This window comes from Sceloporus occidentalis, unplaced genomic scaffold (genome assembly GCF_023333645.1).
Source record: "Sceloporus occidentalis isolate IW3139 unplaced genomic scaffold, rSceOcc1.0.p SCAF_21, whole genome shotgun sequence".
NCBI classification, from domain to species: Eukaryota; Metazoa; Chordata; class Lepidosauria; order Squamata; family Phrynosomatidae; genus Sceloporus; species Sceloporus occidentalis.
In genome coordinates this window covers 8,829,123-8,855,013 of record NW_028317001.1, presented here as the reverse complement: position 1 = coordinate 8,855,013, position 25,891 = coordinate 8,829,123, and the positions used below count along the sequence as shown (strand labels likewise).

Here is a 25,891-nt window from a genome sequence, read left to right as displayed (position 1 = left end):
AGGCCTTTCCAGACTAGATTAGATCTATTATTATTATTATTATTATTATTATTAACCTTAATTTATAAAGCACTGTAAATTTACACAGCGCTGTACATACAAATGCCTCCCCCTCCCCCTGACCCTTACCCTTGCCATCATTACTGTTATGGAAATTGTTACTGATATATCATTCCTGCCCTCCCCTCTTGCCTTCAGAAAATGACCCATTTATAATTGGGAGGAGGGTTGGGGGTTTGGAATTTTAATTGTATTTCTGAAATTGTATGTTATTTTATTACTGTAATCCACTTTGATTCCTTTGAGAAAAGGTGGAATATAAAGAAATAATAATAATAATAATAATAATAATAATAACAACAACATCCCTTCAGGGGTATCCAAGGCCCTTTCAGAATGCTCCCAGAACCAAGGGGGGTGTTTCTGGGGCTGTGGGTCTCTCTGTTGGTCCTCCTCTGCAGGGTTGTTGCGAGGGAAAAGGTAAGTATGTGAGGGAGGGTGTCCAATTCGGATCCTGTGGGCGTCTAAGCCTAGTTCCCGGGTTGCCAGGGGATTGCCAGAGCTTTGAGGTCCCTGTCTCCCTTCTCTTGGCTTTGGCTTAGATTTTGGTTCTTCTCTCCCCCCCCCCCCCAAGACAGAGCCCCCTCCCCCAGGACTGCAGAGAAAACTTCTCTCCCCCCCCCCAAATGTTGCTTCCAATGCTATTGAACCCTATCCTGTATGAAGCTTTCTATTTGGCACAAAACCCTTCTCCAAATGAGGCATCAGAACGGAGGGTCTCTCCTCTGCCCCGCTTTCCAGGAGGTAGGGAGCTCCTCAAAGACCTTTTGGATCCCCCTCCCCTCCATGGTCATGCCTCTCTCCAAGAGTCCCCCCTGCCCCCTTTTATCATAATAACTCCCCAAACACCTGGGCCCCAAGGAATCCCTCGAGGAGGGGGTAGGGAAGGAACGAGAGAGGAGGTCTGACAAGCCCCTTGCCTTTCTTTGGGGGAGAAGAGGGACTTCCTTCCTTTTTATAACCCCTCAAGGGCCCCCAGAAGACCCTCCAGCCATTCCTCTGAATGAATGAGGGCTCTCCCCACTTCTCTCCCTCCCTCAGAACAGACTGTGAGGGCAGCAATGGCTTCAGGGGCTGAGACTGCATACATAGATGCCCCCAAAGACCCCTCCTCAGCATGCGCAGGGATTGCTAGGGCCTAGATGCTGCTGCTTATTCTACTGGCGGTCTTTGCAGGAAATGAAGGTATGTGCCAGGGATTCAGCAGCCTCCCTTTCCTTCCCTCCTTTCTTCCTTTGAGGAGACAGCAATGGAGCCCAAGGTGCAGAGCTGGACTCAGGAGGGAAAGTCAGGAAAGGAAGGCTCTGATTTGGAAATAAAGCTCTCTCTGTGTATCCTGTGTGTGTGTGTGTGTGTGTGTGTGTGTGTGTGTGTGTATTTGCCTCTGCTGTTGTTATGGCTGGGAATGGAGCTGAGGACTGAGGAGAGAAGAAAGGTTCAATTTTGGGCAAATGCAGAACTTCTGTGCATCAAAGAGTCCAGTGTGTTGAAATAGCAAAGAACTTTATTGAGAAGACATAGAAATTCAGTGTTTAAGCCAGAACTGTCCACTCAAATCCAAACAATATATTAAAACCACAAAACCTAAAATATCACCCTCTTTCAAACCTAGCCCCCACCTCCAGTTCCCACAGTCTATGCCCCACAGGTAACAAGGCCCCTTCGCATTTCCCACAAACCAGCCCTTTCTTTGAATACCTACCTCCAACTTTCTTCAGCCAACATGCCACAAATTCCAAAAGCTATCATTCCCATAACTCATATATAACAAATCCCAGCCCCCCCCCCCAGCTACCTAAACTATACCACAACCCACAATTTACAAGCCAAAGTAATTATCTACATATACTATTACCAATAAAAACCCAAACTTAACAAAATACAACCTTAAAACATAGACATATAGATAGACAAACCTTACAAGCAAAATCACAAGGGACTATTCTTAGCACCACTGGATTGAACATATCTTTTTTGTATTCCTTAATGACAAAAATAACATTCGTTCATTACTGGGTTTTGTGTGGCTTCTCCCCTCTGTGGACTCTCTGATGTTTTACTAGGTCTGACTTCTGAGCAAAACATTTCCCACAATGCTGGCATTTGTGTGGCTTCTCTCCTGTGTGGCCTCTCTGATGTGTCACTAGGTGTGACTTCTGAGAAAAACATTTCCCACAATGCTGGCATTTGTATGGCTTCTCTCCTGTGTGGACTCTCTGATGTGTCACTAGGTGTGACTTCTGAGAAAAACATTTCCCACAATGCTGGCATTTGTATGGCTTCTCTCCTGTGTGGACTCTCTGATGTGTCACTAGGTGTGACTTTGAATAAAAACATTTCCCACAATGCTGGCATTTGTATGTCTTCTCTCCTGTGTGGACTCTCTGATGTGTCACTAGGTGTGACTTCTGAGAAAAACATTTCCCACAATGCTGGCATTTGTATGGCTTCTCTCCTGTGTGGACTCTCTGATGTGTCACTAGGTCTGACTTCTGAGAAAAACATTTCCCACAAGGCTGGCATTTGTATGGCTTCTCTCCTGTGTGGACTCTCTGATGTGTCACTAGGACTGACTTCTGAGAAAAACATTTCCCACAAGGCTGGCATTTGTATGGCTTCTCTCCTGTGTGGACTCTCTGATGGATCACTTGGACTGACTTCGAAGAAAAACATTTTCCACAATGCTGGCATCTGTATGGCTTCTCTCCTGTGTGGACTCTCTGATGTATGACAAGGATGGACTTGTAAGCAAAATGTTTCCCACAATGCTGGCATTTATGTGACTTCTTTCCTCTGTGGACTCTCTCATGACTCAAGTGTTCTTCTGTAAAGAAAGACAAGCACAGATGAGACTGAAAATCAGAGTTAAGAGAGGAGGGTATTACCCCATGGTTTAGCCCTCATTCATCCCTCCTTATTAGAGATAAAATTAAGAAAGTTTCTGTGAGTAACTGTCGCATGATCCTGCTGTTTATGGCCCTAAATCCATGGAACGATTGTATATTTACTTATAAGAGTTAACAAAGAAGAGATTGGAGGGGGTCTACCTTAGGGGAATCACTAGAAGGAGATATTCAGACAAAGGACTGTTGAAAAAAATATTCAATTAAACATGTGCAAAAATACTTGGATTGACAGGTGGCAGAATATCCTGTGAGACTGCCATAGAGTCCTGAGTCAGAGCCCAAGGCATGATGCAAGCTAACTGCAGAGGTCCCTTCATGCTGTTTGGCACCAGGAGAGGACTCACAACCAATACAGTATGCAGCTCTCATGCGGATTGGTGTGGATAGGATAGGAGTTGTGTGTACAAGGGATGTTGAAGATGATGGAATTCAGAGAGGAGAGCTTGCAAATATTTGTATTATTTTGCAACTCAAGATAGAGAACCTCAAAGGATTTAGATGAAATCAACTGTGTTTGTGACTTATTTTTAAGTGTGAAAAGTGGTCAGTGCATTGCCAATATCTATATATCTGGCTATTTACTTCTGTACTCTGCTATATTATTGCTGAGCTGCATCTCAAAGTGTCACCCTCAGATTGTAGCGTACACTGGATTTTGAACACAATCGAAATTCAGAGCCAAGAAGGACTCGAGATTCTATGTGCTAATGATTTTTGTCTGAGATATTTGCACCAAGGACCCATTGCATTCAATTTGGTTTCAGACCATTCCCCCCCCCCCCACCAGAAACATTCTAAAGTGATTTAAACCTTTTTGAACACTCAGTTACATGGATTTGTAACTGGTTGACTGGCTGAACCCAATGATGGCTCCTTTTCATCCTGGAGAGAAGTGACCAGTGGGGTCCCACAGGGTTCTGTCCTGGGCCCAGTGCTATTCAAAATTTTTATCAATGACCTGGATGACAGAATTGAGGGTATACTTATCAAATTTGCAAATAATAATAATAATAATAATAATAATAATAAGTTTTATTTATAGACCGCTATTCCGCAATGATCATAGCGGTGTACAGTAAAAATTGAATACAATACATATACAAGGTGACAATTAAAGGAGGGAGAAGTCTCGTCCTTCAGGCAGTCCCTGATGTTGCTGGGTCTGCCTGATCGCTCCCTCTGAGGCCAAGATGACAGTTGAGGAGGGAGGGGCCTCTTCCTTCAGGCAGTCCCTGATGTTGCTGGGTCCGCCTGATCGCTCCCTCTGAGGCTAAGATGACAATTGAGGAGGGAGGGGCCTCTTCCTTCAGGCAGTCCCTGATGTTGCTGGGTCCGCCTGATCGCTCCCTCTGAGGCCAAGATGACAGTTGAGGAGGGAGGGGCCTCTTCCTTCAGGCAGTCCCTGATGTTGCTGGGTCCGCCTGATCGCTCCCTCTGAGGCCAAGATGACAGTTGAGGAGGGAGGGGCCTCTTCCTTCAGGCAGTCCCTGATGTTGCTGGGTCCGCCTGATCGCTCCCTCTGAGGCCAAGATGACAGTTGAGGAGGGAGGGGCCTCTTCCTTCAGGCAGTCCCTGATGTTGCTGGGTCCGCCTGATCGCTCCCTCTGAGGCCAAGATGACAGTTGAGGAGGGAGGGGCCTCTTCCTTCAGGCAGTCCCTGATGTTGCTGGGTCCGCCTGATCGCTCCCTCTGAGGCCAAGATGACAGTTGAGGGGGGAGGGGCCTCTTCCTTCAGGCAGTCCCTGATGTTGCTGGGTCCGCCTGATCGCTCCCTCTGAGGCCAAGATGACAGTTGAGGAGGGAGGGGCCTCTTCCTTCAGGCAGTCCCTGATGTTGCTGAGTCCGCCTGATCGCTCCCTCTGAGGCCAAATGACACCAAATTAGGAGGAGTAGCTAATACCTCTGAGGAATGGATCAAACTTCAGTATGACCTGAATAGACAAAGCTGGGCCAAAGCTAAAAAAATGAATTTCAACATAGGGAAATGTAAGGTACTGTAATCAGCCCGGAAAAATAAATGCACAGATATAGGATGGGTGACTCCTGGCTGAATGAAACTACATGTGAAAGGGATATAGGAGTCCAAGTAGACCACAAGTTGAACATAATAATAATAATAAAGTATAATAATAAATAATAATAAACATGAGTCAACAGTGTGATGCGGCAGGTACAAAGGCCAATACAGTTTTTGGCTGCATCAATAGAAGTATAGTGTCTAGAACAAGGGAAGTAATAGTGCCACTCTATTCTGCTTTGGTCAGAGCCCACCTGGAATACTGTGTCCAGTTCTAGACACCACAATTCAAAAAGGACAGAACAATGGAAGCAAGGCACAGGAAAAGACGTTCAGCCTAAACATTAGGAAGAACTTCCTGACAGTAAGAGCTATTCAACAGTGGAATATACTCCCTCAGAGCATATTAGTGTCTCATTCTGGTTATTACTATTATTCCTTCTTTGAAGGGTTTTAAAGGTCTTTGAAGGACTTTAAACAAAGGCTGGCTTGCCATCTACAGGGTATTCTTTCAATGTGTTTCCTGCATGGCAACGGCTTGAACCAGATGGTCCTTGTGGTCTATTCCAACTCTATGATTCTATGATTCTAAAGTGGAATCATAGTGCCATGATAATGTAGTATGAAAGGGACCTCAGTCTTCATAGGAAAGGCAATGAATTCAGCTTCCTTACCCACAGAGGCCACATTCTCGTAATTCTCCATCATCACATCCTTGTACATAAGTCTCTGCTTCTTCGTCAGCAGTTTCCATTCCTCCTCAGTGAAATATACTGCCACATCCGCAAAGGTTACCTGCAACAGAAAATAGCCCTCATCCAGAGAATGACTAAGCAAAAGGGGAGGAAAGCACATGGTGCATCCAAATATTATTTGATCACTTTAGAATTCAGTCCAGGAAATAAACTTTAAATTCTGGCAGCAAGAAAAAAGCTACTGCCTTTGAGATCCAGTTTGTCTAGAATCTTTTCAATATAATACATAATATAATTTAGGCCATGCCTGGGATATTGATGATGGATTAGGATACTGACTATCCCAACACTTACAGTACATTTAACCACCAAAGAATTATGGTGCATTTAGACATTTCTTGCCACATTTCTAGGGCAAACGTCATTTTTAATAACGCTTCTGGGGAGCACTCAGGGCTTGAAGGCCACTGGGCCCACCCCATATTTAGATGCAGAGATGTTCTTCCATAGCCCCAAACATTTCATAGATGGGAAAAGCAAGACACATGTGGACAAGCAACCCAGAAGGCAGTAAAGATGGCCAAAGTTGTTTCTGAGGAAGAACACACAAGCTAGGAAGGGCACAGCAGTTTGCTTTTGCTTCAGCCTCCTGGGAAGGGCCATATCCTGTCTCCTTCTTTCCTCTCCTCTCCCCACTTTTGAGATGATGGGGTGCAGACTCCATTGCACTCAGGAACTGAAGTGAGCTGAGAAGGGGGAAGTGGGAGGAGGAGAGAGCAACCAGAACATTTTTAAAAGCCCCTGAAATAATGAGGTGACAGAGGATTAACCAGGACTGTCTCTGCCAAACTCCGAAAGTATTTTATTTGCTTCCTTTCATAAATTGGCCCAGAAGTGACACAGATGAAGCTATTAGGATAGTGTCTCACCAAAGAGCTGTTGTACTTCGGCAGCCTCTTTCTCTTCAAGCACAACTCCCTCAGCTTGGCCTCTGTGTCGGCCATCAGGTGGGCAGGGGGTCCTTGTGGCCCTGCACTTGGTCAATTCCAGAAAGAGAGGCCCAAAGCCGTGTCAAAGGAGGCCGAGATGAAGTTCCTGAGAGAAGGGACCAGGATTAGGATTGGCTTGGCAAGAAACACTGCAGCACCCAAAGACACAAAGAACATCATCCTTCTGGTGACATACGCAGGTGACATATGCCTCCTTTGGGCCGATGCAGAGGTGGGCATCCCCTTCCTTCTTCTGCACCAAACAAAGCTTCCCAGACCTAGCATAGATTCACTGCAGCTCCCCTACAGAAGAGATACTCCATGCCTTCTTGGAGTGGTGGGGGATTAGGGGATGGGGAATTGGAGAGGGCCCTGGTTATGTCCCCATACCTAGATGTGAAATGGTTGCATCATTTGTTGAAACCTCCTGACCTCCCTAGTGACCCTCAGAGGAAGATGCCTTCATTTTGCTTCTCACTACATAAACACAGCTGCATGCTTCTTCAATACCTCACACCCAACACTCTCACTAGGCATGGAATGGCCATATGGGATTGCTTCCACAATTCTATGGTAGGACCTGTGTCAGTGAATGGCCAGTTTTAGCCTGATCCCACTTGTAGCAACACTGGAGAATAGAGGCCCAATGTTTGTGAAGAATAATAATAAGGCTTGTATTAAAACTATCCTCCCCATTTCTGATCCCTTTTAAAACCCATGTTCCCCAGAAGGAGCAGAGCTTTGTAATAAGAAAACTCTCTCAGAAAAGAGACACAAAAGACACACAAAGGGACACACTTCCTTCCTTTTGGCCCAAGGAGCCTGGCCTCCTTCTGACTCTGGAGCCTCAGGAGAGGAAGAGAGGCCTCTGTTCAACTGAGGCTTAGAGAAGGTTCCGGAACATTATTCCCCACAGTCACAAGCAGCACAAAATGTCAGCCAGAACACAAAATGGCAGCTGAAACACAAAATGGCTGCTTCCGCCTAAGCACTTGGCAGTTAACATTTGAGGCCTTCAGGGGAGAGAGAGAGACTGAGGGGAAGAGTGGAAGGAGGTCCTGGAGGGAGGGGGCCTTGGGACTTATAGGGCCTTCCTGAGATATTCAGTGTTCGCTTCCTAACAAAGGGGTTTCTGGCCTCATAAAGGATTTGGGGTAAACTGGATCTGAACGGCAGTAGTAGCCTTTTCTCTTGCCAATGGGACTTAAAGTGTATTTCCTGGACTGGATCTCCCAGCATCCACATGGCCAGAGAGAGGAGGGTACTGCCCTGCACTAAGGCCCCACCAATCCCTCTGAACCAAGGACTACAACTCCCACGTTTTCTTTCTTTCTTTCTTTCTTTCTTTCTTTCTTTCTTTCTTTCTTTCTACCTAGCTGCCTTGTGTTAATGGTGTTACTGCTCTTGTTGTCGTTGTGTGCCTCCAAGTTGTTTCTGACTTATTGCAACCCTAAGGAAAGCCTGTTGCAGGTTTTTCTTGGCAAGATTTGTTCAGAAGTGGTTTTGCAAGTGCCTCCCTCTGATGCAGAGAGAGTGTGACCTGCCTAAGGTCACTCAGTGGGTTTCCGTGGCCAAGAGGGAATTCGAACCCTGGGCTCCAGGTTCACAGTCCAATGCTCCATCCACTAAACCACACTGTCTCTTTCTTGAGGCTTTGTTGTTTTTTGTGGAGTGCCCCGAATTCATTGTCGACTTCTGGGGAGCCTCTCCTGGGGTTTTCTTGGCAAGACTTGTTCAGAGGAGGTTTGCCATTGCCTTCCCTGAGGCTGAAAGAGTGTGACTTCTTGCCCAAGGGACCCAGCTGGTTTCATGGAGGAGTGGGGCACTGGACTCTGGCTTCCAGAGTTGTAACCCAACACTCAAACCACTGCACCACACTGCCTCCCATTCCCATGTACAAGCTGTGAAACAACTGCAGACTTTCTTCTGTTCTTCATTTCTGTCTTCAAGTAGTTTTCAACTTACAGCAACCCTAAGGCAACCTTATCATGGGGTTTCCTTGGCAGGTTTCTTCAGAGAGGTGTCTCCAGTGCCATTGAGGCTGAGAGACTGTGACTTGCCAAGGGTCACCTAAGTCCAAAACACACTGCAGCAATAATCCAATCTGAGATTGCTTTAACTGCCCTGGCTCAGTGCTAAGGAATTCTGGGAAATGTAGTTTTGTGAGACATTGAGCCTTCTCTGTCAGAGGACTCTGGTGCCACAACAAACTCCAGTTCCCAGGATTCCCTGGCACTGGGCCAGGGCAGTTAAAGCGCTCTCAAAATGGACTCTTGCTGCCGTGTGTTTTGGACCTTTCTTGGCTGCAAACTGTCCATAGCCTGCAATGCATCTCCTGATTCTGTTGGCAGTCCCTCCCTCCCAACACTTTCTCATTTCCCCCCAAAACCAGCGCAAAGCTGGCAGATGGAAAGAGGTTTTAAAGCAGCATTTAAATCTGCCATATTTGTTTTTAAAAGACTAAATGTCCCAAATGCTATTATCAGTTTTGTAGCTATTATTACAGAAAGACGTAGAGTGCAAACTCCTCAAGTACCTTTATTTTCTGGAGTGAAATGGGCTTTTCCAAATGACTCACTGTGATGATCTCCGGTGGTCCAAGCAGCCAAACTGCAGTTCTGTAATAATAATAATAATAATAATAATAATAATAATAATAATAATATACCCCTCTCTTCAGCCAAAAAGCTATCAGAGTGGATTACAAATTGTTAATTAGACATTTAGACATTATGGCTCTTAGCTCAGCAGACCCTTAACTTCCTTAAATCACGCTGCCTCCACCCAGTGAATTATAAAAGGACTTCCCTTAACCTTCACTGGGACCAGTTAAGGAACCTTATTTCTACTTCTTTACTGATCTTCCCAAGCATCAACCGAGCCAAAACACGTGTAAAAGGAGCGTCGAGTAGTAGATACTCCAAGGAGATATTTACTATAAATAACAAAATATAACTGAAATATAAGTCATACAAGATATTAAGAATCTTGCAGGAACAATATTTGTAAGTATATAATGTTCAGTTCATACAAGCTATTAAAATAAATAAAGCTAAGGGTCCAATTCTGAGACTAACTTCCAAGATCTGCTCTTAACTCTCTCTCTCTCGATCTCCAACCAACACAATTCCCCCAACTGTCTCTTGGTCTCTCAGGCCTTATATCTCCTTCTCACGGAAGCTTCCAGAAGAACCTTTATCTTGCTCTCTGATTGGTCAAGAGAGCCTTCCGTAGCAGTGATGTCATTCTGCATTTGCATAAACCTCCCTTTACTGCCTGAAGAAGACCTCCATTGACTGGAGCCCTGTTATAACAACAACAACAACAACAACAACAACCCCTCTTGTCCTTGGAAGAGATTCACAACTATACCTTGTTTCCTGGCTTTAAAGAATAAGAGAGTTCCAGAGGTTCACATTTCCACTAAGATTAGGAGCTCCCAAATTCCCATGGAACAGGTTTCCTAAGGCATGTGCCAGGACAGAGCAGGGAACGGGGGGCTCCTCATGGGCAAATGGCCGTTTGTCAGCTGAACTTGAGGCTTAGGGTCCCTAAGAAGAGGAGGTGCCCAGGCCCCCCAGAATCTCCTCTGAGCCTCCAGGAGAGCAAGGCTCAGGGAAGGGACAGTCTGTGAGGGGCTGAGAGCCGTTTGGGCCAAACCTTGAGGGCCCTTTCCTGAAAGCTGGCCAGGATTGTTTTCAGGGGCTGGCATTTTCCTCTCAGAGGACCATCAGGATCTCAAAGACCACTCCCCATTTTGGATTTTGTTTTTTCACTCTGCTGCCCTCAGTGGAGACTTGCTTACTCCTAAGGTGCCATGGAGGTGAGCATGGAACGTACAGGGAAGATGGCGTTTGCAGTCTTTTCCACCATTGAGCATACCTTGTGTTGTCTTCAAGCCTGTCAAAAGAGAGCAGGAAAGTAATCGGGGGGAGAAAGCAAAGTCCCACATTTGCTCCCATAAGCTGCCCCTGAAGCTTTTCCCAGCATGCCCTAGTCCTCAGTCTCCCTCCCAGGCTCCACCATTTCCTAGAGCGATGGAAACCTTCAAGGGAAAGTCCTTGGGGGTCAAGCCAAGCTCTCCTCTGCTTCCCAAGGCCTCCTTCTCCATCCACTGCTGGTCTTTGGAAGGGAGACATAGACCGCTCTTGGGAAAGTTACTTTTGGAGGGACAGGGACTCCCCAAACCTCCCAGTCTGGCTCTAACATTAAGTACGTCAAATATCTTGAATGAACTGGGCCGAATGTTATGTCAGGAGTGGGGATTCTGTGGCTCTGTATCCCCATTAAGAAAAAGACTGAATCCACATGACTGGTGCTATGTTTCATACTCTTGGGATGGGCAGCCAAGAAAACAGAATGCTTCAAAGAATGCAAAGGTATATTGGATGGAGATAGAAGTGCAAGATGCCTTATAATCATATGTTCTGAATCAAAGACAGCATCAAAGAGGCTCTAATAGTTTTACAGGACAGAATCTGGAAAGACTCTCCCTCCAAACAAAAAGTATTTCGCACTTCCACTTTCTCTCCTTTCTGGAAATGCTGATGCCTCAACGGCTGGATCCTAAGCAAAATGAGAGATAAGGTTTGAAGTACTGTGCAGTTCAGAGGTCAAGGTTTGTATATGGTTTTTGATACAATTTACTATTTTCAAGGTGTAATTGTATAAATGGTTTACTTTTTTTAAAAATATAGTTATGATTTTAATCCCTTTGCATTGTTTTGAATTTGTACTGTATTAAATTTGCTGTTAGCCACCCTGAGTCCCATATTGGGACAAAAGATTTCTGTATATAAATAAACTAAATAAACTGGAGATCCCTTGATGATCCATGGGTTTCTTGGTGTAAATAGCCCTCCACCAATAGAGACAGAGACTGAATGAGTCTGTCCAGAATTGCTAGGGGTCATTTTTTGGCACCTGGGTTGTATCTCCATTGCCCAAACCTAGCACTTTGACACCATGAAACTTAAAGGACTCTGTCCCACAGAATCCTGGGATTTCTTATTTCATGAAGTACCTGGAATTATATAGCAACTCATGAAGGACTGCACTGGGGCTCTCTACCAAGCATCCAGTTCTAAGCACCCCATTCCCAGGTTTCTCTAGGGTGGATCCACAGCCGATAACATGGCAGCAAACGGCTGCATTTGGGTAATATGTATAGGACTTTGGTTGCCTACTTTCTGGTGTCCCTCCATCTCTCTTATAGGGTTTTGAATTCAGGTCCTGAGGTTTGTGGACTAAAAACTAGGACCTGGGGCAGGGCCTCTAGAGATCTCATTCAGCCTAACACATAAATTACTAACCACAGTCGCTCTCAGCTTGTCATTCAAATCTACTCAATATACTTTCCTGTGTGGAAATGAAGAGAGAAATTTTAAAGGTCTGTTCCCAGATCAAGGGGAAATGAGAGAACTATTCTTCCTCACTTACTTCGGGAGACATGATAAAGCACATTCAATTTTCCCTCCTTGTTTCTAGCCAGATGGTGGTTGCAGAGTAGAGAGGTGAGCCCTTGTACCACCACAACTAGGAGAAAGCAGGAAACTGAGCAAATCCATAGACCTTACAATCTTTGTAAGTTGAAGCAACCAATGAATCAAGCCTTGCAAATTATAATAAGCTACTCCTCTAGCAGCTGAAATAGATATTTGCACAGGACCCTTTTTTTTTGTCTGGAGTTGGGCTTCCTTCAAAATGGAGAAGAGGCTCCCTCATCTTCTTCCTGAAGATTATCCCTGAAAACTGGAAGCTCAATGCCAGGCCCTGATATATGCATCCCTACTGTCCCATGTAAAAAGAGCAAGAAAACACACACATTACAGGAGAAGAACAGAAATAATCAATCAATAACTTTATTACAATCAAAGACCAGCAAATCAAAAATAAAATAACACATATAAGAAAACTACTCAGTTTTAAAAACAACAACAGGGAGATAAAAAGTCCTGGGGAAAAGACGGGAAATCAGGATTTGACTTGAGAGTTAGCAAACGTTTTGTGTTTCAATGAAGGGCTAGAAAGGAGACAGAAATGCATCTTCAGCATCCCCTTTTATGGTTGCAAACAGTTGAATTCTAGCAGCACTTCATTAACACTAATGCTGATGCTTCCATAATTAATGCTGTCCTTCACAGATCCTAGATATGCAATGAAGAATGAGAATGCTCCAAATAATGCAAAGGTTTATTGAATGTTCCTGTAAAGGCAAGGTGCTTTCAAACCAAAAACCTTGTAGCAGAAGTAGCATAAATAAAGATCATAAGAGTACTTTACAAAATACAACAAAATGTATGAAGGTTTGTTTTCCAAAAATGTATTTCCAACCATTAACATTGGTACACTTTCTCTCTAGTGTTGATTTTGAGGCCTCTAAAAGTGTGAATTCTGAGAAAATTGTTTAACACAGTCTTACATTTCTATGGCTTCTTTCCTATATGAATGCTATGGTGATGTGTGAGGTTGGTACCTGAATGAAAACACTTGCCACACTCCTGGCATTTGTATGTTTTCTCTCTTGTGTGGACTCTGTGATGAACCATGAGGTTTGATTTGTCTGCAAGGTATTTTCCACTCTGCTGGCATATCTATGGCTTCTCTCCTGTGTGGACTCTCTTATGCACCACAAGGTGCGTCTTCTGAGCAAAGCATTTTCCACACTGCGGACATTTGTATGGTTTCTCCCCAGTCTCCATTCTCTCATGAGTCTCAAATTCTTCTAGAAAGAAGGCCAAAGACAGACAAGGCTTAGTTCAGCATTAAGAGAGGAGAGGCCTCACAATCTACAATGGAGCTAAGCAAGCTCAACTAGGAAAACAAATATGAGAGATAAAGGAGTTTGGGTGTCCCTTCATAGATATCAGTCATAATGGCTGCAATGGAACCCCTTAAAATGTCTGAAAACAACAACTTGACCTGGGTCACACAAGTTTAGTTGCAGCGGTTGTTAACGTTTTTTAGGTTCGCAGCTGCCTCACAATACTTGAGGCGCCTCTATTATGCACTTTTCCAGAGTCCCAAGCTGAGTTCTGTCCAAACAGAGCCAGACATCTTTGCTCTGCTCCTTCCCTCCTTCCCTGGCTTCCAGATCCCTGATCCCCTTCCATTTCTCCCTCCTCTTTCCAACTTCCCCATCTGCTCTCTTCTCCATCTGCACTGCTAAAGCATTTCACCTTCAGCATCTCTTCTCTGCCATTCTCTCTCTTAGACACACTGAGATAGTATGGGGCAGGAAAGAGACACTTTCAGTCCCATTTCATGAGAAAGGTAGGGTAATGCATAAATAAATGAATCCATAGGAAAGGCTGGAGAAGGGGGCTTGGAATTAGACTCCAGTTTTGGTGAGGCTAGGGCTCAAGGGAGGAGGCTTGAAAGCCTGAAGGCATCTCCAAGACAGGGGTGGGCAGCCACATTGGGCCCCAGGGATCTCAGAGGCCCCTCCCATTGAAATAACTGAATACCCCCCACTTCACTTAGGGGAAGTAGAGGCAGTTTATGATTCAGAATATCAATAGAGTGGGACATATTGGAATATCCTCCCCTCTCTTTTCCTTAACTCTCTGGATCTTCAAAAATGGGGTGAGAGGGAAAAGAAAAGGCTACAATCTGGTGATCTAGATTTCTTGTGTGATGGGAGACATTTTTAGCACATGAAAAGTTTTCATGTAGGTCCTGACAATCTGCTTTACTAAACTGATATAAGTCTAGGGCAGTCTCTCCCAATCATGCAAGTTTTATTGTTTATGCATTTGATTTCTAGTCTGTCTGGAGGGCAAGTTCTTTTTGGATCCAAGGCAGAGAACACTCCAGGGCCCTCTTCCCTTCCCTGGGAATAGAAATAGGAATACCACATATTCAGCCATTAGGAATGGCTTCCTTTCATCATGGCTCCAAACCAACTGCCTTCACTGCATCAAAATGGTGGACCAACCCTGTCTCAAAGGCACGGGTTCAATGATCTTTTAGGAACAGAAGAAGTCCTCCTGAGGACACTCTGAGGGCTGCCATTGGCTGGAATCCCAGTCCCTCCCACATCCCACACAGAATGACATCACTGCTACAGAAGGCTCTCTTGACCAATCAGAGAGCAAGATGAAGGTTCTTCTGGAAGCTTCCGTGAAAAGGAGATATAAGGCCTGAGAGACCAAGAGACAGTTGGGGGAATTGTGTCGGTTGGAGATCGAGAGAGAGAGAGTTAAAGAGCGGATCTTGGAAGTTAGTCTCAGAATTGGATTCTTGGGTTTATTTATTTCTTTAATAGCTTGTATGAATTGAATATTATATACTTACAAATATCGTACCTGAAAGATTCTTAATATCTTGTATGACTTATATTTTAGTTATATTTTATTATCTATAGTAACTATCTCCTTGGAGTATCTACTACTCGAAGCTCCTTTTACACGTGTTTTGCCTCGGTTGATGCTTGGGAAGATCAGTAAAGAAGGAGAAATAAGGTTCCTTAACTGGTCCCAGTGAAGGTTAAGGGAAACCCTTTTATAATTCACTGTGTGGAGGCAGACAGATTTAAGGAAGTTAAGAGTCTGCTGGGCTAAGAGCCATAATGTCTAAATGTCTAATTAACAATTTGTAAGACACTCTGATGGCCTTTTGCCTGAAGAGAGGGGTATAAAACTATTATTATTATTATTATTGTCATTATTATTATTATACAGGGCCACAGTTTGGCTGCTTGGACCACCGGAGATCATCACAGTGAGTCAGTTGGAAAAGCCCATCTCACTCCAGAAAATAAAGCTACTTGAGGAGTTTGCACTCTATCTCTTTCTGTAATAGTAGCTACAACACTGATAATAGCATTTGGGACGTTTAGTCTTTTAATAACAAATATTGCATGTTTAAATGCTGCTTTAAAACCTCTTTCCCTCTGCCAGCTTTGTGCTGGTTTTGGGGGAAAATGAGAAAGTGTTGGGAGGGAGGGACTGCCAACAGAATTAGGAGATGCATTGCAGGCTATGGACAATTTGCGGCCAAGAAAGGTCCAAAACACACGGCAGCAATAGTCCAGTTTGAGAGCACTTTAACTTCCCTGGCTCAGTGCTAGGGAATCCTGGGAATTGGAGTTTATTGTGGCCCCAGAGGCCTCTGACAGAGAAGGCTCAATGTCTCAGAAAACTACATTTCCCAGAATTCCATTTTGTGTTCTGGTGGCCATTTTGTTTTGCTTGTGACTGTTGGGAATAATGTTCCGGAACCTTCTCTGAGGCTTCAGTTCAACAGAGGCTTCTCTTTCTCTCCTGAGGCTCCAGAGTCAGAAGGAGGCCAGGCTCCTTGGGCCAAAAGGAAGGAAGTATGTCCCTTTGTGTCTCTTTTCTGTGTCTTTTCTGAGAGGGTTTTCTTATTACACAGCTCTGCTCCTTCTGGGGAACATGGGTTGTAAAAGTGACCAGAAATGGGGAGGATGCTTTTAATACAAGCCTTATTCTTCTTCTTCACAAACATTGGGCTTTGGCTTCTAAGAGGAGGCTTGTCCCCCAAAAAAGGCCAAGAGTGGCTCCTTTGGGAGGTTTTAAAAGTCTCCCCAGTTTCCTAATTAATAGATTTTCAGGCAAGAAGGAAGGAGACAGACCAGAATAATTCATATTACCAAGAATGAAACAAATAAACATACAAACAAACAAACAAACACAACAACAAGAATAATGATTAGGCAGAAAAACAAACTGCTTATATTTTTAAAAAGCAAAACCATTTTTAACAGGATAAAAAATCAACTTTGGTGCTTCTACCCTTTTACAACCGACTCAGGCTGTATCTGCACTACAGAAATAATCCAGTTCTAAAGTGTGTTAACTCTTCTGACTCCTTCCTATGGAATCCTAGGATTTGTAGTTTGTTGTGGCATGAGAGCTCTCTGGCAGAGAAGGCTAAGTGTCCAAAGGTAAAATCCCAGGATTCCATAGCACTGAGCGGTTAAAGTGGTGTCAAAGTGCCTTATTTCTGTTGTGTGGATGACACCTTCTTGGGAAATGGGCCGATGATGAGGAAAAGCACTGGGGACGTCTGGAGGTTTCTGCAGATTATTTGTTTATGTATTCATTTATGATGCACTCATTTCACATCCAGCTACAGTGGTACCCCGGGATACGAATGCGCCGCCTTACGAAATTTCCGGGTTACGAAAAAAAAATATTTAAAAAAACTGTTCCGCGTTACGAAAGTTTTTTCGGGTTACGAAAAAACTTTTGGTGCTTTTCGGCGCTATTTCGCACCAAAAAGCGGCTTTCGCTATTAGCGCCTATGGGCATTTCGGCTAGCGAAAGTTTCCGGGTTACGAAAGCGGCGGCGGAACGAATTAATTTCGTAACCCGGGGTACCACTGTATAGGGACATAACCAGGGTCCTCTCCAATTCCCCATCCCCTAATCCCCCACCACTCTAAGAAGGCATGGAGTATCTGTTGTGTAGGGGAGCTGCTTCTCAAAGGGGGACAGGAAAAGTCTTAGAGCCCCCATTTTCCATTGCCAGGAGAGGAAAGGTGATTGTGGGGGGCAGGCCTAGAAGGAGGAGGGAAAGGTGGCCATGGGGGGAAGGAATAAAGGCTTCAAAGAATACTCTCTTTTGGGGGAGGTATTGGTCTATGGCATGAAGGCAATTGCCTTCCCCCCCACACACACACACACCAAGCAATGGCTGCCAAGGCCTTCCCTCCATCCCCTTCCTCTGACCCAGAAGGAGACCATGGAGGGACTGGTCTCTATTGCCTGGCAGAACAACCTCACAGGGTTGTTGTTGTGATTGTGGTTGTGAGGATAAGAGAGAGGGGCATTGGGGGGGGGGGAGAAGGGGCTCTCCACAAAAAGAAGAAGTGAGAAGGAGGAGCTCCTTTCAGGGGTGCATTAGAGTTTTTTGTGGGGGAAGAGGCCTGTAGACTTGTTAAGCCAAAGGTCTTGGTTTCCAGACGCTTCACCATTTTAGTCGCCCTCCTGGTACAAATTTGATAAAGAAGACCCTCTACTTTTTCATGATGATGATGATGATGATGATGATAGCCCTCTGTTTCTACATATTTCTTTATCTGTGGATTGAAGCATTCAAGGCTTGAAAATATAGAAAAATAATGTAAATTCCAAGAGCAATTCTTGGTTTTGCCATTTTACATAATAGACGTTGCTTTTGTTGTTGTTATTATTGTGTGTCTCCAAGTCATTTTGAATTTATGGTGACCCTAAGGCAGACCTATCACAGGGTTTCCTTGGCAAATATCTTCAGAATAGCTTTCCTATTGCCTTTCCCTGAGGCTGAGAGAGTGTGACTTGCCCAAGGTCACCCAATGGTTTTCCATGGCGGAGCTGGGATTCCAAATCTGATCTCCAGAGACATAGTTCAGCTATGCTCAAACCAATATGCCACACTGGCTCCTATATTATGGACACCATTTCACTGGGCCATTACATTTCATGGACTAGGTCAAACTTTCTCATCCATGGAGGTCATTTTGCAAGCCCCCTTCTCCTCCTCCATTTCCAGGCCCAGCTCCTTCTGCATGCCCTCCAACTCTCCCAGTTTGGAAGGGACATTCCCCCTGATTCATCCTCTGCCCTCCCACCTTCTCAGCTGGTTTCTTCTTTCTCCTCCTGCCATTTCTCCCTTCTCTATAGCTCATTGCCATTGCTGCAAACTGAGTCCAAAGCGTAAAGGCAGTCTGCCCTCCAAGAAGACAACTGAGGAGAAAGGAGAAGAGGGGCCCTTCCCAGAGGCTCAGGCAAAAGCAAACAGCTGCAGCCTCTCCTAGTTTGCCTCTCCTTCCTCAGGAAGAACCTTGCAATCTTGATCATACTCTGAGGTTCCTTGGTCACAGACTCCCTTTGGGATTCCCCTCCAAAATATCATGGCCCCACAGAAAAGAGAGGAGAGGAGGCCTGGCAGCCAGAGGAGCCTTGAGGCCTCTTTCAGAGGGAGGAGGAGGGCTTCCAGCCCCCCATCATTGACTCCAACCTGGGGGCCTTTTACTCTCATTCATCATTATCACATAGGAACTAAATTTGAGAGCTCCTCATTGAGGCACCCATCTTTCCTTCACTGCCAGGGAAATCCAGATGAGCTTTTCTTCCTAAGCAGCCAACAGTCAAAGCCACCAGCCTTCTAGAACCCTATTCAGGCTCCAAGCCAACTGCCAGCCTTTCCCAGAATTCCACATGCTCCCTTCCTCCCAACGGAGGAGACTGGGAGACGGAGCAATGAGTACAAACCCCAGGACATGAGAGACACCCCCCCTCAGCATCCCCCCCCCTTTCCTCTCTTCCCATTTCATGTCCCTTCCAGGTCTCTCCCACTTTCCAGAGGGGGAGCTGAATTAGTTTAATTCTTTTTACTTCTATTTTAATGTATACTTTTGTGTGTTATAATTCAATTTTCTTAAACTTGTAATTTCAGTTGTGTCCCTTTATGAGGGGGAATGGAATATTATTATTATTATTATTACCGTCATCAACAACAATTATGATAATTCCAGGCCTCGCCTGGAAGAAGAAAAGAGCCCTCCTTCCGACCACCATCTTGAGAGGGAGAGAGGATTTTTGTTTAATTGTATGAGATCGCTGATGTCACTGTTGATGTATTGTATTGCTTTGTGACATGTAGCTTTTATGTTGTGAACCGCTTTGATCTGGAGGAAAAGCGGGATACAAATAAAAATAATTATTATTATTATTATTATTATTATTATTATTATTCTTGTTCCCAAAACCACAGAACCTTGTGAAAACTCAAAGACCAACAGAGATCCAAAATGCACTGCATAAATATTCCAGTTTGAGACTGCTTTAACTGCCCTGGCTAAATGCTAGGGAATTCTGGGAACTGTAGTTTTGTGAGACATTTAGCCTTCTCTGTCAGAGAGCTGAGGTGCCAGAATAAGCTACAATCCCCAGGATTCCCTAGCACTGAGCAAGGCAGTTAAAGCTATCTGAAAGAGGGTTATTTCTTCCGTGTGATTTGGACCTCTGTTAGCCTTTGAGCTTCCACAAGGCTTTGTGCTTTTAAAGGAAGAGACTCTTCATCATCAGCATCATCAGCATCATCAGTATGCAGTATACTGCAGTATGTTTTGAACCAGAAATCACTGGGACTTAACTCCCAGAAAGTGGGGCCAGGATTGCAGTCCTAGGAGGAGGAGGAAGGCACAGAGGAAGGGCCTGAGGAGGAGGAGGAGCAGAGAGGCCTCTGATGAGGATTCTTCAGGGGAAGAAGGAGAGGGAGAAGGGGCTCCTGGGGGGAAAAGCCACAGGGAGAACTAGCTCCTGGTTGTTACTTCTTCTTCTTCTTATTATTATTCTTATTATTAAATTTTATTTATTTATAAAGACATAAAAATATTTATAAACAGTATCTCAGTGATAGTTTTTTGTGGGTTTTTCAGGCTATGTGGCCATGTTCTAGTATCTCAGTCAGTCTCTGTATTATAGTATCAGCAAAGATTTTAGCTGCTGTTAAGGTTTGGAAATCCTATTTGGGGTCCCTTCCGATTTGGGGGCCCTTTCATCCTCCATTTTGGGGTCCCTGAAGGCCTCAAACTGCCAATTGCCAAGCGCTGAGGCAGAGGCGACCATTTTGTGTTCTGGCAGCCATTTTGTACTGCTTGTGACTGTGGGGAATAATGTTCCAGAACCTTCTCTGAGGCCTCAGTTGAACAGAGGCCTCTCTTTCTCTCCTGAGGCTCCAGAGAGAGAAGGAGGCCAGGCTCCTTGGGCCAAAAGGAAGGAAGTGTGTCTCTTTGTGTGTCTTTTGTGTCTCTTTTCTGAGAGGGTTTTCTTATTACACAACTCTGCTGTTTCTGGGGAAGATGGGTTTTAAAAGGGATCAGAAATGGGAGGATAGTTTTAACACAAGCCTTATTCTTCTTCTTCACAAACATTGGGCTTTGGCTTCTAAGAGGAGGCTTCTCCTCCCCAAAAGGCCGAAAGTAGCTCCTTTGGGAGGTTTTAAAAGTCTCTCCAGTTTCTTATTAAGAGATTTTCACTCAAGAAGGAAGCCGTCTCAAATGACCAAATAAAAATAGAAACAAACAAGAACAACAAAAATAAGGATTACAGACTAAAACAAACTACTTATTTTTTAAAAGGAAACCATTATTTGGAGAGTAAAAACAAGACTTGGGTGCTTCTATCCTTTTACAACCGATTTAAGCTGTATTTGCTCTACAGAAATAATCCGGTTCGAAACCACTTTAACTCTCCTGGCTCCGTCCTGTGGAATCCTGGGATTTGTAGTTCATTGCGGCAGAGAAGGCTAAGTATCCCAAAGGTAAAAGCGCAGGATTCCATAGCACTGAGCGGTTAAAGCGGTGTCAATGTGCCTTATTTCTATAGTGCGGATGCAGCCTTCTTTGGAAAGGGGATGGTGCTGGGGGTAAGCACTGGGGACCTCTGGACGTTTCAGCAGATGATTTATTTATGATGCAGTCATTTCACATCTAGCTACAGGGACATAGCCAGGGCCCTCTCCAATTCCCCATCCCCTCATCATTCACCATTCTAATAGGGCATGGAGTAACTGTTGTGTAGGGGAGCTGCAGTGAATCTATGCTAGGTCCAGGACGCTTTGGTTGGAGCAGAGGGAGGAAGGGGATGCCCACCTCTGCGTTGGCCCAAAGGAGGCATATGTCACCTGCGTATCTCACCAGCAGGATGCTGTTCTCTGTGTCTTTGAGTGCTGCAGGGTTTCTTGCCAAGTCAATCCTAACCCTGGTCCCTTTTCTCAGGAACTTCATCTCTGCTTCCTTCTACACGGCTTTGAGGCCTTTCTTGCTGGAAGTGACCCAAGTGCAAGACCACCAGGACCCCCTGCCCACCTGATGGCCGACAGAGAGGCCAAGTGGAGGGAGATGGGCTCCAAAAGAAAGAGGCTGCGGAGGTACAAGAATTCTTTGGTGAGTTGAAGTTCTTGACTATTAATTTTCATCTGTGTCCCTGTTGGGCCAGTTCATGAAAGCAAGCGGAGAACGTATTCTCCCAATATGGCAGAGACAGTCCTGGTTAACCCTCTGTCACCCCACTTTTTCAGTGGCTTTAAAAAATGTCCCGGTTGCTCTCTCATCCTCCCACTTTCCCCCTCTCAGCTCACTTCAATTCCTGAGTGCCATTGAGTTTGCACCCCACCAGTTCAAAAGTGGGGAGAGGACAGGAAAGAAGGAGGCAGGATATTGCCCTTCCCAGGAGGCTGAAGCAAAAGCAAACTGCTGTGCCCTTCCCCATTTGTGTGCCCTTCCTCATAAACAACCTTGGCCATCCTCACCGCCTTCTGGATTGCTTTTCCACATGTGTCTTGCTTTTCCCATCTGTGCAATGTTGGAGGATATGGGGGAACATCTCTGGATCTAAATATGGGGTAACCCCAGTGGCCCTCAATCCCAGCGTGCTCCCCAAAACTATTATTAAAAATGACGTTTGCCTCTCAAATGTGGCAAGAAATGTCTAAATGCACTATAAGTCTTTGGTGGCTAAATGTTCTGTATGTGTTGGGATAGTGAGTATCCTAATCCATCATCAGTATCCCAGCCATGGCCTAAATTATATTGTTTATGATATTAGAATCATAGAGTTGGAAGAGACCACAAGGGCCATCCAGTCCAACCCCATTCTGCCATGCAGGAACTCTCAATCAAAGCATCCCTGACAGATGGCCATCCAGCCTCTTCTTAAAGAACTCCAAGGAAGGAGATGCCACTGCATTGTGAGGAAGGAGTGTGTTCCACTGTTGAACAGTCCTTACTGTCAGGATGTTCCTCCTAATGTTCAAGTGGAATCTCTTTTCCTGGAGCTTGCATCCATTGCTCCAGGTCCTATTCTCTGGAGCAGCAGAAAACAAGCTTGCTCCCTCCTCAATATGACATCCCTTCATATATTTAAACAGGGCTATCATATCACCTCTTAACCTTGTCTTCTCCAGGCTAAACATGTCCAGCTCCCTAAGTATATTATATTGAAAGGATTCGAGACAAACTGGATTTGAAAGGCAGCAGGTTTTTGCTTGCTAACATAATTTAAAGTTTATTTCCTGCACTGATTTCTGAAGTGATGAAATAATATTTGGGATGAACCATGCGATTTCCTCCCCTTTTCCTTAGTCACTCTCTGGATGAAGGCTGTTTTCTGTTGCAGGTGACCTTTGCGGATGTGGCAGTATATTTCACTGAGGAGGAATGGAAACTGTTGACGAAGAAACAGAGACTGATGTACAGTTATGTGATGATGGAGAATTATCGGAATGTGGCCTCTGTGGGTAAGGAACCGTAATCCATTCTCCTTTCTATGAAGACTGAGGTCCCTTTTGTGCTAAATTATCATGGTGCTATGATTCCACTAGCATTATAGAATCATAGAGTTGGAATAGACCACAAGGGCCATCCAGTTCAACCCACTTCTGCCATGCAGGAATACATTTCGAAACACCATCCAGCCTCTGTGTAAAGACCTCCAAGGAAGAGGACTCCACGAAACTAAGGGAGTTGCACTGTCAAAGAGCTCTTACTGTCACTCCTCAAAGGGCTTAATGGTTTCAAGATCCTTCACCACGTTGGCTGCCTTCCTCTGGGCATGTTCCAACTTGACAACATCCTTTTTAAATTGTGGGGCCCTGAACTGGACACAGGATTATTCTGACTAAAGCAGAATAGAGTAGCACTATTACATCCCTTGATCTAGAAACTTTACTCGTATTGATGCAACCTAGATTGACATTGGCCTTTTTAGCTGTATACTGTATTGGTTGTGAGTCATCTCCTAGTGCCACACAGCATGAAGCATCCTCTGCACTTAGCTTGCATCATGCCATGTGCTCTGACTCAACACTCAATGGCAGTCTCACAGGAAATGATGCCACTTTTCAATCAAAGTATTTTTACACATATTTAATGGAATATTTTTCAACTGCCTGATTATCTGCTTCCACTGATTTCCTCATGGCAGTTCCCCTACAATCTCTTCTTTGCTAGCTCCTATGAGTAAGGATACAATCGTTATATGGATTTGGGGGCATCCAGAACAGTGTCATGCTCGGGTCACTCACACCAACTTTATTAATTGAACCTGAAATAGGGAGAACGTATGGCTAAATCTTGGGGTAACACCTTCCTCTCTTAACACTGAGATTCAGTCTTGTCTGTCATTGTCCTTGTTTACAGAAGAACTTGTCAGTCATGAGAGAGTCCACACAAGAAAGAAGTCACATAAATGTCAGCATTGTGGAAAAAGATTTGCCTACAAGTCAGTCCTTGCCAAGCATCAGAGAGTCCACACAGGAGAGAAACCAGACAAATGCCAGCATTGTCTGAAATGTTTTTCTTCAAAGTCAGACCTAGTCAGACATCAGAGAGTCCACACAGGAGAGAAGCCATACAGATGCCAGCGCTGTAGGAAATGTTTTTCTAGTAAATCAATCCTTGTGACACATCAGAGAGTCCACACAGGAGCAAAGCCCTACAAATGCCAGTATTGTGGGAAATGTTTTTCTTCAAAGGCACACCTAGTGAGACATCACAGAGTCCACACAGGAGAGAAGCCATACAAATGCCAGCATTGTGAGAAATGTTTTTCTTCAAAGTCAAACCTAGTGACACATCAGAGAGTCCACACAGGAGAGAAGCCCTACAAATGCCAGCATTGTGGACAGTGTTTTGCTCAGAAGTCAAACCTAGTGACACATCAGAGAGTCCACACAGGAGAGAAGCCATTCAAATGCCAGCATTGTGGGAAATGTTTTTCATCCAAGTCATACCTAGAGATACATCAGAGAGGCCACACAGTAGAGAAGCCACACAAATCCCAGAAGTGAACTAACTTTATTTTTTCAAGAATTAATATAGAAAATATATTTTCAATCCAGCAGTGAAAAGGCCCTTATGATTTTGTTTGTAAGGTTGTCTATCCATATGTCTGTGGTTTGTCTGTGGATAAGTCTGTTTATGTTTTAAAGTTATATTTTGTTAAGTTTAGGTTTTCATTGCTGATAGTATAGATCATAGTTTATAAATTTGACTGGAGATTGTAGTATAAGTTAGTGAAATAGAGGGGTGGGATTTGTTGCAGCTGGCTCAAATAGTTATGGTGTGGGCGGGGCTGGTTGCATGTCTGGAAGAAACACGTGTTCTGAACACACAGAAGGCCGCGTGTGCAACAAACTTACACTACTCTTGCAGTTATAACAGAAATTTTAATATAATCTCCCTTCACCACAACAGACTCTCAACCACCCAAAGTCACAGTCTCAAGCCCTTGACTATCTTAAGATAGATTTCTTTAGGGCTGGAGTCTCTCTTAGGAGCTGGGTTTGCCTTCTCCAAGACGGGTTCGTCTTCCCCCTGAATGTTTCTCCAAAGGTTCCAACTCAGCCTTCTCTCGCTCCTGCGGAACTGGTCCTGCTTCCCACTTTTCTCCCTTGTAGTCCCACCACTCTCCTTCCAGGCTTCCCTTAGGGGTTTGCTTCCACCCTTCTGAGTCTTGGCTAGTAAAGTCCCCCTCTTCCTGGGGATTTCGCAATACTACCTCCTCATGTGGTCCTCGTCCTCGACCACCGGAACGCCTTTGCAGAATGGCCACGGCCCCGTGCCGTTGGGGGCTTTTTTTTACTATCTCTGTCCCTCTCGCGGCCGCCACTTCCCGGTCCCCTCTTCCGCGTCGCACCCCTCTCCCCGCGCTTCTCTGCCCCTCTCCTCTTATCCCCTCTGGGGCTGTCTCTTGCTCCACCTCCTGCCCTCCTTCTTGCTCCGCCTCTGGCCCCTCCTCCCTTCCTCCCTCTCCTTCTCTCTCCACCTGGTCCTCATTAGCCCTTCTAGCTCTTTCCTCACCTATATCCACCTCACTACATATGGGAATGATATTAACAGAAAGGGGGTTAGTTTCTGGGGGTGGCAAAGGGGGTCTTGTTACCTGTGGGGCATAGACTGTAGGAATTGGAGGTGGGGGCTAGGTTGGGAAGAGGGTGGTGTTTTAGGTTTTGGGTTTTTAATGTATAGTTTGGCTTGGAGTGGGCAGTTCTGGCTTAATCACTGAATTCCTTCTATGTGTTCTGAATAAAGTTCTTTGCTATTTCAACACACTGGACTCTTTGATGCACAGAAGTTCTGCATTTGCACAAAATTGACACTTTCTTCTCTCCTCAGCCCTCAGCTCCATTCCCAGCCATAAGAACTGAGGCAAACACACACACACCGAGAGAGAAAGAGCTATATGTACAAAGCAGAGTCTTCCCAGCATTTCT

At 44.8% G+C, this 25,891-nt stretch overlaps 1 protein-coding gene across 1 annotated transcript in view; it reads left to right on the top strand.

Annotated features, from left to right (window-relative positions):
• Nucleotides 1–25,560, top strand: part of LOC149301551 (uncharacterized) — a 133,162-nt gene extending 107,602 nt beyond the window's left edge. The window contains exon 6 of the mRNA XM_089484008.1: nt 23,862–25,560. Coding sequence (XP_089340134.1) covers nt 23,862–24,466 — 605 coding nt within the window. The 3' untranslated portion in view covers nt 24,467–25,560. The remainder of the gene's footprint in view (nt 1–23,861) is intronic.
• The last annotated feature ends 331 nt before the right edge of the window (nt 25,561–25,891 follow it).